This window comes from Nelumbo nucifera, chromosome 5 (genome assembly GCF_055504915.1).
Source record: "Nelumbo nucifera cultivar China Antique chromosome 5, China Antique-T2T, whole genome shotgun sequence".
In the NCBI taxonomy this organism is placed as follows: Eukaryota; Viridiplantae; Streptophyta; class Magnoliopsida; order Proteales; family Nelumbonaceae; genus Nelumbo; species Nelumbo nucifera.
The window spans coordinates 56,900,643-56,913,233 of NC_142653.1; the positions used below are offsets into that span (position 1 = coordinate 56,900,643).

The 12,591-nt window shown below is 33.3% G+C and overlaps 1 protein-coding gene across 3 annotated transcripts; it reads left to right on the plus strand.

The window, feature by feature from the left end:
• Window positions 1-597: 597 nt before the first annotated feature.
• Window positions 598-2,067, plus strand: LOC104591205 (BURP domain-containing protein 6-like). Of its 3 annotated transcripts, none has more exons than XM_088888927.1 (3): window positions 598-754; window positions 858-984; window positions 1,101-2,067. In XM_088888927.1, exons 1-3 carry the CDS (start codon window positions 722-724, stop codon window positions 1,913-1,915), a joined length of 975 nt encoding a protein of 324 aa, XP_088745053.1. In that variant the 5' UTR covers window positions 598-721; the 3' UTR covers window positions 1,916-2,067. The 3 variants fall into 3 exon arrangements, with proteins under 3 accessions (XP_088745053.1, XP_088745054.1, XP_088745055.1); XM_088888928.1 differs by having other exon boundaries at window positions 1,110-2,067; XM_088888929.1 differs by having other exon boundaries at window positions 1,158-2,067.
• The last annotated feature ends 10,524 nt before the right edge of the window (window positions 2,068-12,591 follow it).

Genomic DNA, 12,591 nt, shown 5'->3' on the forward strand with positions numbered 1-12,591 from the left:
TCAGCTTGTTGATATTTTCACCAAACCTCTATCATCTCCACGCTTCACATTGATAGTTGACAAGCTGCATGTGCTTCCTATACCCATTAGCTTGAGGGGGCATATTGAGGATAATGATGACATATCACCAGTAGTTACCACATCATCAGATAGATATCAAGACTCCACTCAAACTGGTTAATCTCAGTTATAGTTTATCTAGGATTTCCAGATCCGATCATGGTTCTGATAAAGTAGCCATTCGAACCATTCTCAAAATCCTGTTCTATTTACTGTTCTTATTTTCAAACCTGTCTTATTTCCAACAAGCCATAGCAGCTGTGCATGGGGAGCATCTCCCTTGTCCAGTAGCAGACAAATAGCAATCTACCATGGCAGAGTTAAATCTTTTTTTTTTTTGTTTTGTTTTTTTTGGTAGATTGCTATTAGTTGGTTCAGAGGATGTGAATTCTCTTGGGACTGTGTTTGGACCTTGTAAGCTTCTCTGAAATATCTAGCAAGAGATATCACATCATAGGTAGGTAACCTGTCAATGCACACAGCGACTTGGTGGGTTTAGAGGGGGGTTGTCTGTCTATAAAAGCACTATATATGTTGTAGTGGATGCACCGTGCAATTACACATTACACTCATTTCTCTTCTTTCCCATATATGTTTAATTGGCTATAGAGAGCTTTTCGATCTGCCTGCCTCTTTCCTTATTTGATTTTCCAAGCCACCAATGGCTTCAAACATTTTTACATCCTTTCTGCTGGTAAAGCAGCATATATCTTATCTTTGTTCAATTCTTCCCATTCTATATATTCTCTTTGTCTTCTCTATATATTCTTCCCACTTCTTATGCATTTATCCAACAGTTTGTGCAGCTTCTACTTGCGGTGGCTGTGGCAACTGATGATGCTGCTATACCTTCTGAGATTTACTGGAACTCAATGCTACCCAATACTCCAATGCCAAAATTGGTTCAGCATCAACTAATATCTGGTTCGCCCACAATCTATTAGCTTATTTATCTCTATAACCTAGTTTAATTTGCTACAATGTTGTTTATTATCAACAATTGCAAATAAATCTGAATGAATTATCTGAATATATACAAGTCATATCAGGTATCTATTTAAACTCTGAACTAAATCACCTTGGAAAGATGATTGTAGTTCCTAGATACAACGCACAGTGGCATTTTATGAAACGGGGTTCTTTGAAGGGTTTCCAGGAAGTATGTTTTCACAACCACAAACAACTGACTGCTGATGTTGATCATTACTTCCTGGAGGAAAGCTTGTATTCAGGCAAAGAGATGACTTTGGAAGTATCAGGAGACTACACTAGAGCCACCCTCTTATCCCGGCAAGTGGCTGACTCGATTCCTTTCTCCTCTAACAAACTACCAGACATCTTAGATGAGTTCTCAATTGAGCCCGGATCAATACAAGCAGAGGCCATAGAGGAGACAATCACAGCTTGCGAGAGGAGTACAGAAGATAATGAAGAAGAAGCAATGCACTGTACAACATCGTTAGAGTCGATGATAGACTGGAGCATTTCAAAGCTGGGGAAGAACATCACGGCAGTGGGGACAGAAGTAGATGGAGAGAATAGGCACAAGAATCACTTCACCATCTCTAGATCTTCAGGCGTAAAGCAAATGGGAGAAGGAAACCAAGTGGTGTGCCATGGGATGACATACCCATACGCTGTCTACTATTGCCATGTCATACATGGCACAAGGTCATACATGGTTCCCATGGTTGCTGCTGATGGCACAAAAGCCAAGGCCGTTGCTGTGTGCCACATTGACACCAAGGAATTCAGCCCTGACCACGTTGCCTTCAAATTGCTTAACGTTAAGCCGGGGAGTGTTCCTGTTTGCCACTTCCTTCCGGATGATACCATTTTCTGGTTTCCCAACTAGAAATTAATTCATGGCCCCAGTACTATCTCCATGCACATTGCATATATAATTAAGTGTGTTATATTACTGTATTATCGCACTTTATTGTCTCCACTAGATCTGTTATGTGATGAACCTTCCCCTATAATTTATCTTTCGATAAGCTTTTGCTAGTTCTTGTATTTTTTTTTTTTTTGAGTAAAAAAGTATGAAGAATGTTTGTGTTTTTATCTTCTGATTTTATAGTTTGTTGAATCAAACAAGTTTTTGAGATTAAAAGCATAAATAAGCCTTTGATTACACATGGCTTTACCATGTGTGACGATACAATTAAGACAAATTTTGTGTCAACTTATTTTTTGTTGAAATTTATTTTTAATATAAAAATGTGACGTGAACCATAATTGTTTTATGTGGCATAAATTAATACTGTATGGCATATTTCTTATGCCACATTTGTGGCCATTAAACTTGGTATATATTTTTGCCATGTATCACAAACTTGACGCATGATATATATTTTGCCATATCTACAAATTTGCCATCCTCTCTCTCTATATATATACTAAAAGGCTTTGAGTTTTTAGGCTAGGCTGAGAATTTTGGTTTCAAATCTCCTCGCTGGTGCATATTGTGTTGTTTTGTGGTCTTTGAGTTTTGGGTTCGGGTTGTATTTGGTTTGTTTTGGGCTTCTTTGGGGTTTCGATTTTTGTAAATCTTTTGTATACTTTTCTTTCTTTTTGAATAAATTTTATCTTACCATTTTCCAAAAAAAAAAAAAAAAAAAATGCCAAGTTGATACTTTACCCTTTGGACTTTTAAATCATACTTGGCTAGGAGATGCCCAGCATTGTTGGCACTCCTTGGAATGTAACACACTTAGAACAGGTTGAAAGAGCTAAGAATGGCTCTGCAATCGGCAATTAGATGCTGGATTTGCCACGGAGGAAAAATGGTATTCTCCAACAGAGTCGAAATTACGTTCTTTGCGTCTCCCTCAATTACAACTAAAGTGATGTCCAACTCTAGGCAGAACTTCAAGCCTTCAAAAGACTTCTGGCTTCCAATTCCACAGCCGACATCAGGGGCTGTCAGCTATTATAGAGAGAGACTTTGTAATTCTTGTATATTTTGATTACATCAATAAAGTTGTTAATTATTATAGAGAGAGATCTTTGGGTTTTTCAATATCTCTTATTTTTTATTATTATATTTAAAAATAACATTTAAGAGAGAGAAGGAGAGGGAATAAAAATATAATAAAGTCAAATATTAATAGGTCAAATAATATAAATAAGTTGAGGTAAACAATAGAAGTAAAAATATTAATTTAAAAATCCACTAAATTTCCACTTAAAATGGGTTCATTAATACCCATTTTCGATGGAACCCATTTCCAATAAACAAGTTCACATACAACTATTTTAAAGTGGGCCCATTAAGACTTGTATGGTACATGGTTATGATTATAACCATGTATATTATGGGTAAAAATAAAAATAATAAATTAATTTAAGTAATAATAATCATAATAATACATTATTGAAATAATAATAATCATTTATTTTAAATAATAAATTGTTAAATTATTACAGTAATAATAATAATGATTTAAATATAACAAAAATACAAAATAATAATAATAATAATCATAATTAATTAATAATAAATCATAAATTAGAGTAATAGTAGTAGTAGCAATAGTAGTAATAATAATAACAATAATAATAATAATAATAATAATAATAATTTTTTTAAAATAATAAATTGACTTTGTTTTGGCCATTCTTACTATAGTTTATTTTAGTCTTTGGCAAAGTGATTAGACCATTTTTTTTATTCTTTCAATTTTTTTATAAGTCTTGATTGTTTCTTTTGTAATGAACAAAACTCGTGCATCGCACCGGTCCCCGCTAGTATATATAAATATATATATATATATATATATATATATATATATATATATATATATATATATATATACCTTATGTGTTTTTGTGAATGTTTGGCCCAAATGTACTTTTGAAGCACAAAGTGAAAAAAATAGCTTCAAATGATTTTGTTCTAAAAAACCACATGTTACTAAATAGTGAAGCATTTTCTTGTTGCCAAAATGCAAAAATACTTTCATAAAAGCTTATCCAAAAGCTATGAGTTGTTGGGAATAAAATTGAGCCAAGAAAGTGTTTCCACTTCCAATGTTTGGCATGAATTGATTTTGTTGTAATAAATAAAAATGAAGCAAAAGACAAAAAGAGTAAAACGCCTAGACAAAAATAAAAAAAAAATGAAAAAATTAAAAATATAAATAATGTTATATATATATATATATATATATATATATATATATATATATATATATATATATATATTCCCTCCCCCCATCTCCGTTCCTATGAAAGCAATCTACATGGGATTGGGGAAGTCGGGGATCGGATGGGATTAGAGGTATCAATCGGGCCGTGCCACCTACGGCCAGGCCCGACATGGCACAACAGCCTGCAGGCCATGCCAGGCCTAGCACGTTGGTCTATGTCATGCTGGGCTGGGGGTTTGTAGTCCATGGGCCAACACGGCACAGCACGACTGTTGGTGCAGTGCCGCCTGCGACCCACGGGCCGGCATGGCCCGTATCGAGCTGCGTTCGGCACGTCTGAAAACTAGCCATTGCCCCCCCCCCACCCAATGGCTAGTTTTAGCTTTTTAGGGGATTTTTACATAAATACCCCCCTAATAGCTATATAGGGGGGTATTTATGTATTTTGCTTATGGAGGGGAGAAAAAATAGCACAAATGCCCCCCAATAGCTATATAACAACTAGTTTAGGGGGGTTTTTTGGGTAAAGTTATAAACAACTTTACAATGACCAAAATACCCCTCCCAACAACTAAAAAGCAGTTAGTTTATAGGATATTTTGGGTAATTGAATTATTTTCAATTTCTATAGATAGCCCTATCCTCCACCAATCTCATCACACCAATTCAACAATTGTCTTAATCTCTTCTCTCTCTCATACATTCTCTACAATCTGCGTAACTCTAATTGGTTGATTGTCTGATTCTCCAATTCTCAAGTCTCAACTTTATTGAAGTTTCAACAAGAAAAATGCTTGCTCAACCAGCTCAAGTATCTCAAGTTAGCAATTTGGGAGGCTTGAATGTTGAAAAACTTTAACCGTTGAAATCAAGTTGTGATTCTGAACCGGCAATCTAAGTCCAATTAAATTAATTTTTATCTTTTTAGAATTTAAAAAAAAAATGGTCGACTCTTCCCAAAACCAATTCCCCAACATGTTCACTATTGACGATATTCAATCACATCATGATAGTGTTAGCACTGATGCTATTGATATTGATGGAAGTGGAACTTTCACCCCTAGTATCATGATAGTGTTAGCACTGATGCTATTGATATTGATGGAAGTGAAACTTCCACCCCTGGTACTGATACTAGAGGAAAGAAAAAGAGGGCCTCTAAGTTGAGTAGCCCGATTTAGAAAATATTTAAAGTAGAGAAAATTGAGGGGAAGGGAAAATGAGCAATTTGCCAAAAATGTAGAAGAGACTTTAACTATTATAGCAAGGGTGGTACTGACCATTTGATCATACATTTGCTCACACATGAGAAAGAAGAAGAAGAAGAGAGAGAGAGAAACAACACAAACACAAATTGGGACGGGGAGTTTTGGTACATTTAAATATTCACAAGAAAAAATTAGACAAGAATTAGCAAAATACATTTTACATGCAAAACAACCATTTATGTTAGTTGAAGATACTAAGCTTAAAAAATGGTTGCGTAATTCTGTAAATCCACAATATAAAAAAATTTCTAGGAATACTATTAGATCGGATGCTTTAAAAAATATTTTTTTATTCATATAAACAAAATTTAATTTATTTGTTATCAAATCTTAATTCTAAAGTTGCAATTACTTCTGATGTTTGGACATCTAAATTTAACATAAGTTATATTTGTGTTACCGGCCATTTTATTGATGAAAATTAGCTTTTAAATAAAAAGAATTTTAAGTTTTACTAAGCTTGAATGGCCACATACTAACCTAGCTATTGTTGCAAACATTTTAAATAAAAAGAATTTTAATTATTCTACAATAAATATTTTAAAATATCAATTAAAACCATGTTTAAATGATAAATTATTTCATATCGGATGTGCATGTCACATCTTAAATTTATGTATTCAAGATGCCATGAATATTATTTCTACTCATATTTCTAAAATTATAAATTGTATTATATATATTAAAAGTTCAGAGGCAAGAAAACAAGAATTTAAATATTTATGTCAAAATTATGGTTTAAAATATAAACATTTTATATTAGATGTAAAACATAGATGGAATTCTACCTATGCTATGTTAAAAAGTTGTATTTCTCATAAATAAACTCTTACTGATTTTTATAATGCAAAAATTCTTAATGATATTATATTTGAGGAAGATTGGGAAATGGCAGTTTGTATAAGAGATTTTTTAAAACATTTTTATGATGCAACTAATGAATTATCAGGTATTTATTATCCAACTAGTTGTAATTTACCGTATCAATTAATGGTAATTAGTGATTGTTTTGCAAAATATAGAAATAATTCATAATTTAAATATATTATTGAAATAATGGAAAATAAATTTAAAAAATATTGGGAGAACATTTCTCCCATTTATTGTTTAGCTGCAATATTAGACCCTAAGATTAGGAAAGATGGTTTATATGAATATAAAGGAATTGGAAATATTCCTACAACTTGTACAGCATCTTCTACTTCTACTTCTGCCCAGTAGTAGAAGAGAAAAACTTTTTTATTTAATGAATAGAAGGCAGAAATCTATTACTTCTACAACAAGTTCATTTACTGAATTTAATTTTTATTTACAAGCAGATTTTTTAGTTCAGGTGAGGAAACAAATAATTTTGAAAACTGCGACTGTCCACATCTGAATTCGTGCGGATGCTCAAATCAGGTGAATAAGGGCCAGTCGACTGCTCCATGGACGAGACGAGAGTGCTTATTCGACTGTGCACAGTCACCTGAAAAACGAAGCACTCTACCATTTCTCAAACCAGCACGGCACCGGCACCGCTGTCTGAGTTTGAAAACTCTCGCATGGCGACTGTTTCCCCTGCCTGCCTGCCTTGCCCTCCCTTTCCTTCAACTTCTCCCCCACTTCCCCTCTCCCTCTCGTCTCGTCTGTACAGAAGCTTTCAATTTTTTTTGTGCGATTAACTCCCCCTCTTCCTCTCGTCTCGTCTATACAGAAGCTTTCATTTTTTTTGTGCGATTAACTCCCCCTCTTCCTCTCGTCTCGTCCGTTTCTACCTACCTTATTAACCCATCCGTACGGCTGCTCCATGGTAAGATATGAGAAATGGTAGAAGCCAATTTAGCGATCAGTAAGAATTGCAAAACCAAAGAGTGCTTCGTTTTAGATAGAAAGTCTTGGCGTCCTCCATTGTTGCTTAAGCGGTGGACAGTCGGTGCTCTGGAAGACACGGGAGAGGGATAATAAGCTTCGGAACTCAGGATTAATGACAGTGGTGGGTAATCAGACCTGGACAGCAACGAAGAAGGAGATGGTAGTACCGGTACTCGTCGTCCTCCATTGTTGCTCAGGTGGTGGCCAGTTGGTGCTCTCGTGGGCTTACCTTACTGGGCTGTCTTCAATTTCATCAGTACTCTGGTGGGTTCACCTTACTGGGTTGTCTTCGATTTCAGTGGAAGAAGAATAACAAGAGGTGGGAATGAAATGGTGGAAAACAGTGCTGCTGGTGGTACAGGGAAGCCATTAAATGGCACCCATAGGGAAGTCATGAAATGTTGGAAAGTTGTCCTCCAGTTGCTCTTGACAAAATCCGTGGCCCACAGTATCAAGTTTCAACTAAATGATCAAAGAGAGCAAACGGCTTTAGCAGACTGTGTAGAGCTGATGGACTTGTCCATCGATTTCTTTTGAGCGGCTGCTCCGGAAAGTACAAAGAGAACTTATATCCCACTTTATGGTTTGAGAAAGAGTGATAGATAGAAAGAGAGGAATGAATGAGATTTGTAGGGAAGGGAAAGGGAGATGAAGGCGGAGGCGGAGACGGGATAGAAATGGTTGGGTTTGAAAGGTTAGGGTTTTGATGAATCAGAGTTTCTTTTCCCTTTTCTCTTTTTTATTTTGAAAAATTAAAGAAGAATAAAGGGTACAAATTTCATTTACAAATCTATAAATACATATTTTATACATGTATACATGCATATATCATTAGAAAAAAGATTTTTTATCTAATAATGGTACATATATGTATGCTACCCATGGCCTCAATCCAAGCCTAGCCCAAGGCGGCATATATGGTTCCATTAGTTGGTGCCAATGGGACCAAAGTTAAGGTTGTAGTTCTGTGCCATAGGAACACATTAAGGCCCCGTTTTTTTGGTAAATTACTTATTCGGATAAATGTAATTATTTGAACAAGTTTTTCTTGGGAAACAATTACCCGAGTAAGTGTATATTCATATTCTTTTATTTCTCAGGTAAATAAGGTAATGGTTATTTTAGCCATAAAAATCCATTAATAAAAGGCTCATTCTTTTCTCGTTCAAGTATTAGCAACTTTCCCCCTATGTGGGAAAGTTATTTATCCACCTAGGAAATGGGTATCACTTACTTGGGTAAAATGATATACCCACCAAAATAAACTTTCCCTGGTCCTCACATAAATATGAAAAAAGAACATAGGATTCTTGGTCAATGGGAACCAAAATCCCATTGACAAACTTTCCCCCCTCTCAAAATCCGAAAAAAGACCCCCAAAATTTGTTCCTAAGTGCATACCCTTCAAATTACTCCAGGTTAAGCACAACATTGTTCCCATCTACCATTTTTTCAAGAGATTATAGATATTCCCTGTATGTACATTTCATTATCGAGTTAAATGTGTCCTCAATTCATGTTCACACCCGGTTTTATGCTTTTGGTAGATTATCTTATCTTATTTGAAATCTAAGTAGTTATGAATTTATTTTGTCTTTTTAGCAATAATTAAAATATTGGTGGCGTGTGTCGTGTATTGTATTAGGACAACTTGGATATGAATATGCTTTGGAAATACCTAGATGCAAACAAAAGATATAAACATTTGAATACATAGGGAAATACATACAAATCCTATAAATACATTATTAACAATAAATTTAAGGTCAAAATAGCCACAAATAAAGCATAAATACATATGAAATGTATATTTTAATGGTATAAAAGAAGAAATATATTACAATAAATATAATAAAATGCATAAATATCATATAGTTTTATCAATGATACATTAATCAAAACTCCAAGACACAAATTATATAGATTTTTACAAAGTAATACATGCACAAAGCCATTATTTATTTATTATGTTAATTTCTTTTTAAGTCTAAGACACAACATAAGAAACTATTATATTTTAATTATTATATCAATTATTTTTACTTTTTAACAATAATAAAAAAGTCAACAAAATATTAAATTCTCAAATGTCTAGTAAACAATATTTTTATTTTTATAAACAATAAATATGTTATTATAAAATATAAATTAAAATATTGATTACTAATTTATAAAAATACATAGTATCAACTTAAAATATATCAAATCTATTTAAGCATCTAAAATACATATCAAATGAAATTTTTTTATTTTTAATTACTAAAATAATGATTTCAGTGTTAGTATTTTTATTTCTATAAATTATTTTGAAATATAAAAATCATTTTTGTTGTAGATGTAGGTTAGTGGATTTAATAGATTCAATTTAATATTAAATTCTTGAATATTTGTAAACAATATTTTTATTTTTGTAAATAATAAATATGTTGTTGTTTAATGTAAATTAAAATGTTATTAACAATTTACAAAAGTATAAACAAATTTCTAACATGTGAAAATTCATAAATTTTAAACACTAAAATAATTATTCTATTATTGGTTTTTTATTTCTATAATTTTTTTGAGATTAAAATTCATTCTTTTGATATAAATGTGGGTTTGGTATATCATTTATCCCATATTTATAAAATACCGATTTTGAAGATTGTTTTCCTTTTTAATTTTTAGTTGAGCATAAACATAAAACATCTATTTGCATGTGGAAACAAAAATGAATAAAAGGTATTTTACTTTATCTATTAACTTGAAATCAGTGAGCAGCCTAATGATTTAAGGTCCCATATATAGGTAAGGGGCAACCAGGGTTTAAGTCTATGAATTGCATTTTTGAGTAGAGAGATAAGAGATTAAAAGGCACGCTGTTGGGTATACTTTTTAAGACTGCCATTTTCATTCTACAAAGCCCAAATCTTTTCATTTCCAAATAATATAAGAAATCAGCAGACCTTATGATACTAGAACTGTAATGGATTGTAAGGTTGTGTTTGGATAAGTAAAGCCCATAAACACAAAGCCCCAACTTTAGCTTTTGAAATTGGGGGTTAAAAATGTTTTGAGTTCAAACCAACGTTTTTTAACCATCATTGACTCGGACGGTTGGATCGTTTGGCCTGGGAATCAATAGGCAATTGATTCTATTTTACCCCAAACCCGAAATCTAGTCAAAATCATTGAAAAAATCAACAAACCGTTGACCCGAGCAGTCGAACCGTCAACCCGTTGACCCATTCAACGGGTTTTGACCATTTTTTTATTTTTTTAATTTTGATGTCAGAATGGACCGTCCGTTCGACGTGGACGGTCGGACCGTTGATCCGAAAATCGGTGCCCAGAACGGTTCCGTTTTCGGGTCATTTTTTAAAACGTTGGTTCAAATTATAATGTTTTTAAAGCAATTTTAAATGCTCAAAACACTTTCTAGCTCAATCAATGTTCAAAAAATTGTTACGTATCAGTTGATACATATTGTATCGGGCCCTTCCCGATACTCCCCTACAGGGGTTGTATCAGGTCAGGGCCTACTTTAAAGGATAGCCGGGACTTAAACCAGCCCCTCTGAACCAAAATCGAAAAAAAAAATAAGTACAAGATAAAAAAAAAAAGACTGAGATGTATCGGCCAGTATCAATACCTTGAACCTTGATCACAGTCCAAAGCTGAAAAGAAAATCTTATCCGTTTACAGTGTTAGATAATAAAAACTATTCAAGGACCTTTCCTATCATCTTAATCTTTTAGGTTAAACTGTTACTTGAGATGGTATCAGAGCTTATTCCAAGTGGTCTGATGTTGCGATCCTTATCGCCTTCATTATATTTAATTAAATTTCAACATAAGGCATAAGTGGTCTGTAAGCTTCAAGCCCAATGGGCTTTGCGTGGCACAGCACCACACTTCTAACCCCCACCCCAAATTTGATGGTAGCGGAATTCAAATTCCCGTCTCTGCTGCTGGAAGGAACCAGCTTACTCCTACGAACTTATTATCAAGAAGGTTAGAAGATGAGTTCTATTACATTACGAACTTATTATCAAGAAGGTTAGAAGATGAGTTCTATTACATATATAGTTGGCCAACTCATCATCAATGTAAATTGATGTAAAGACTATAAATCTATGTGGTTACAGACTTACAGTGTAGTGCTTTTCACTTATAATGAACAAAAATTTGAGCTTAGTTTGTGTAAAATTAGAAGGCGGAAGTTGAAAGTCCCCAACGATTAAAACAGATGCCCCCAAAATTTGATCAATGACATGATCATCTTCCTAAGAAAATTCCTGGTATAGAATTTTTCAGCATCATCAAGATGTTTTCTTAGATATACCAATAATACAAACTCCACTCATAATTTGATTTTTTCGGTTTATTATCAATCTGCATTTTACACAGGCACTAGATAGTCTCGTGACCGCTTTTTGGCCAAAAATTGTTGTTTTGGTCAATGATTCATTGACCCAAGTAATCGAACCGTTGACCTAGATAATAGTTTTTGGTCGTTTTTATTTTTTAATTTTTTTATATTTTAAGTCAAAACGGGTCATCCATTCAAACCAGATGGTTAGACCATTTAACGTGGGAACTGGTCCCCAAACGGCTCCCTGTCTGGTCCGGTTTTAAAAACCTTGATGTAAATATATGGATTTTCTAAATGGCATACAATTTTAGGGTTCACAGTTTAACATTTCAAAATCCCTTAGGATGTGTTTGGAATCGTGACTGTTGCACTTTTGAAAAGTGTGATCTGATCGGTGTAATGTTTTACATCAATTTTGTCGATATAGTATTTACATCGATAATCAATGTAAAACTTTACATTTGATGAAGTTTTACACTGATTCATGACGTAAAACTCCACTCCATCCAAATGCACATAAAACTGAACCGGAGTGGAATTTTACATCAATCATAATTACACACTCCCTCCAAACACCAACAAAAGCAAACCAGTGTAAATTTTTACATCATTCTTGATTTACACTGATTCCAAACACAGCCTTAGACTGTATTTGGTTGTAGTGCTATTTTATTTGCACTAGTACAAATGCATGGGAGTGCAAATGAAAAAAAAAATACAAATTCTCATTTAATCTTTTTTAGATTTACTTTATTCTTTTTCATGTCTTAATTTATTTTATTTGTATTACAATCAAACAAAATAAGCTAAAATTTAAAATAAAAAATAGGTCAGAATTTACACTCAAATCATTTATATCATTTATACTGTCATAGTTTTACATCAGTACAAATTTATTTGCATTG

Bases quoted from the DNA above. Each gene is read 5' to 3' on its own strand.
- LOC104591205 (XM_088888927.1), top strand. From the start codon at position 722: ATGGCTTCAAACATTTTTACATCCTTTCTGCTG. The intron at 755-857 runs GTAAAGCAGCAT...TTTATCCAACAG, and splicing joins TTTTTACATCCTTTCTGCTG to TTTGTGCAGCTTCTACTTGC. The intron at 985-1,100 runs GTTCGCCCACAA...AATATATACAAG, and splicing joins TCAGCATCAACTAATATCTG to TCATATCAGGTATCTATTTA.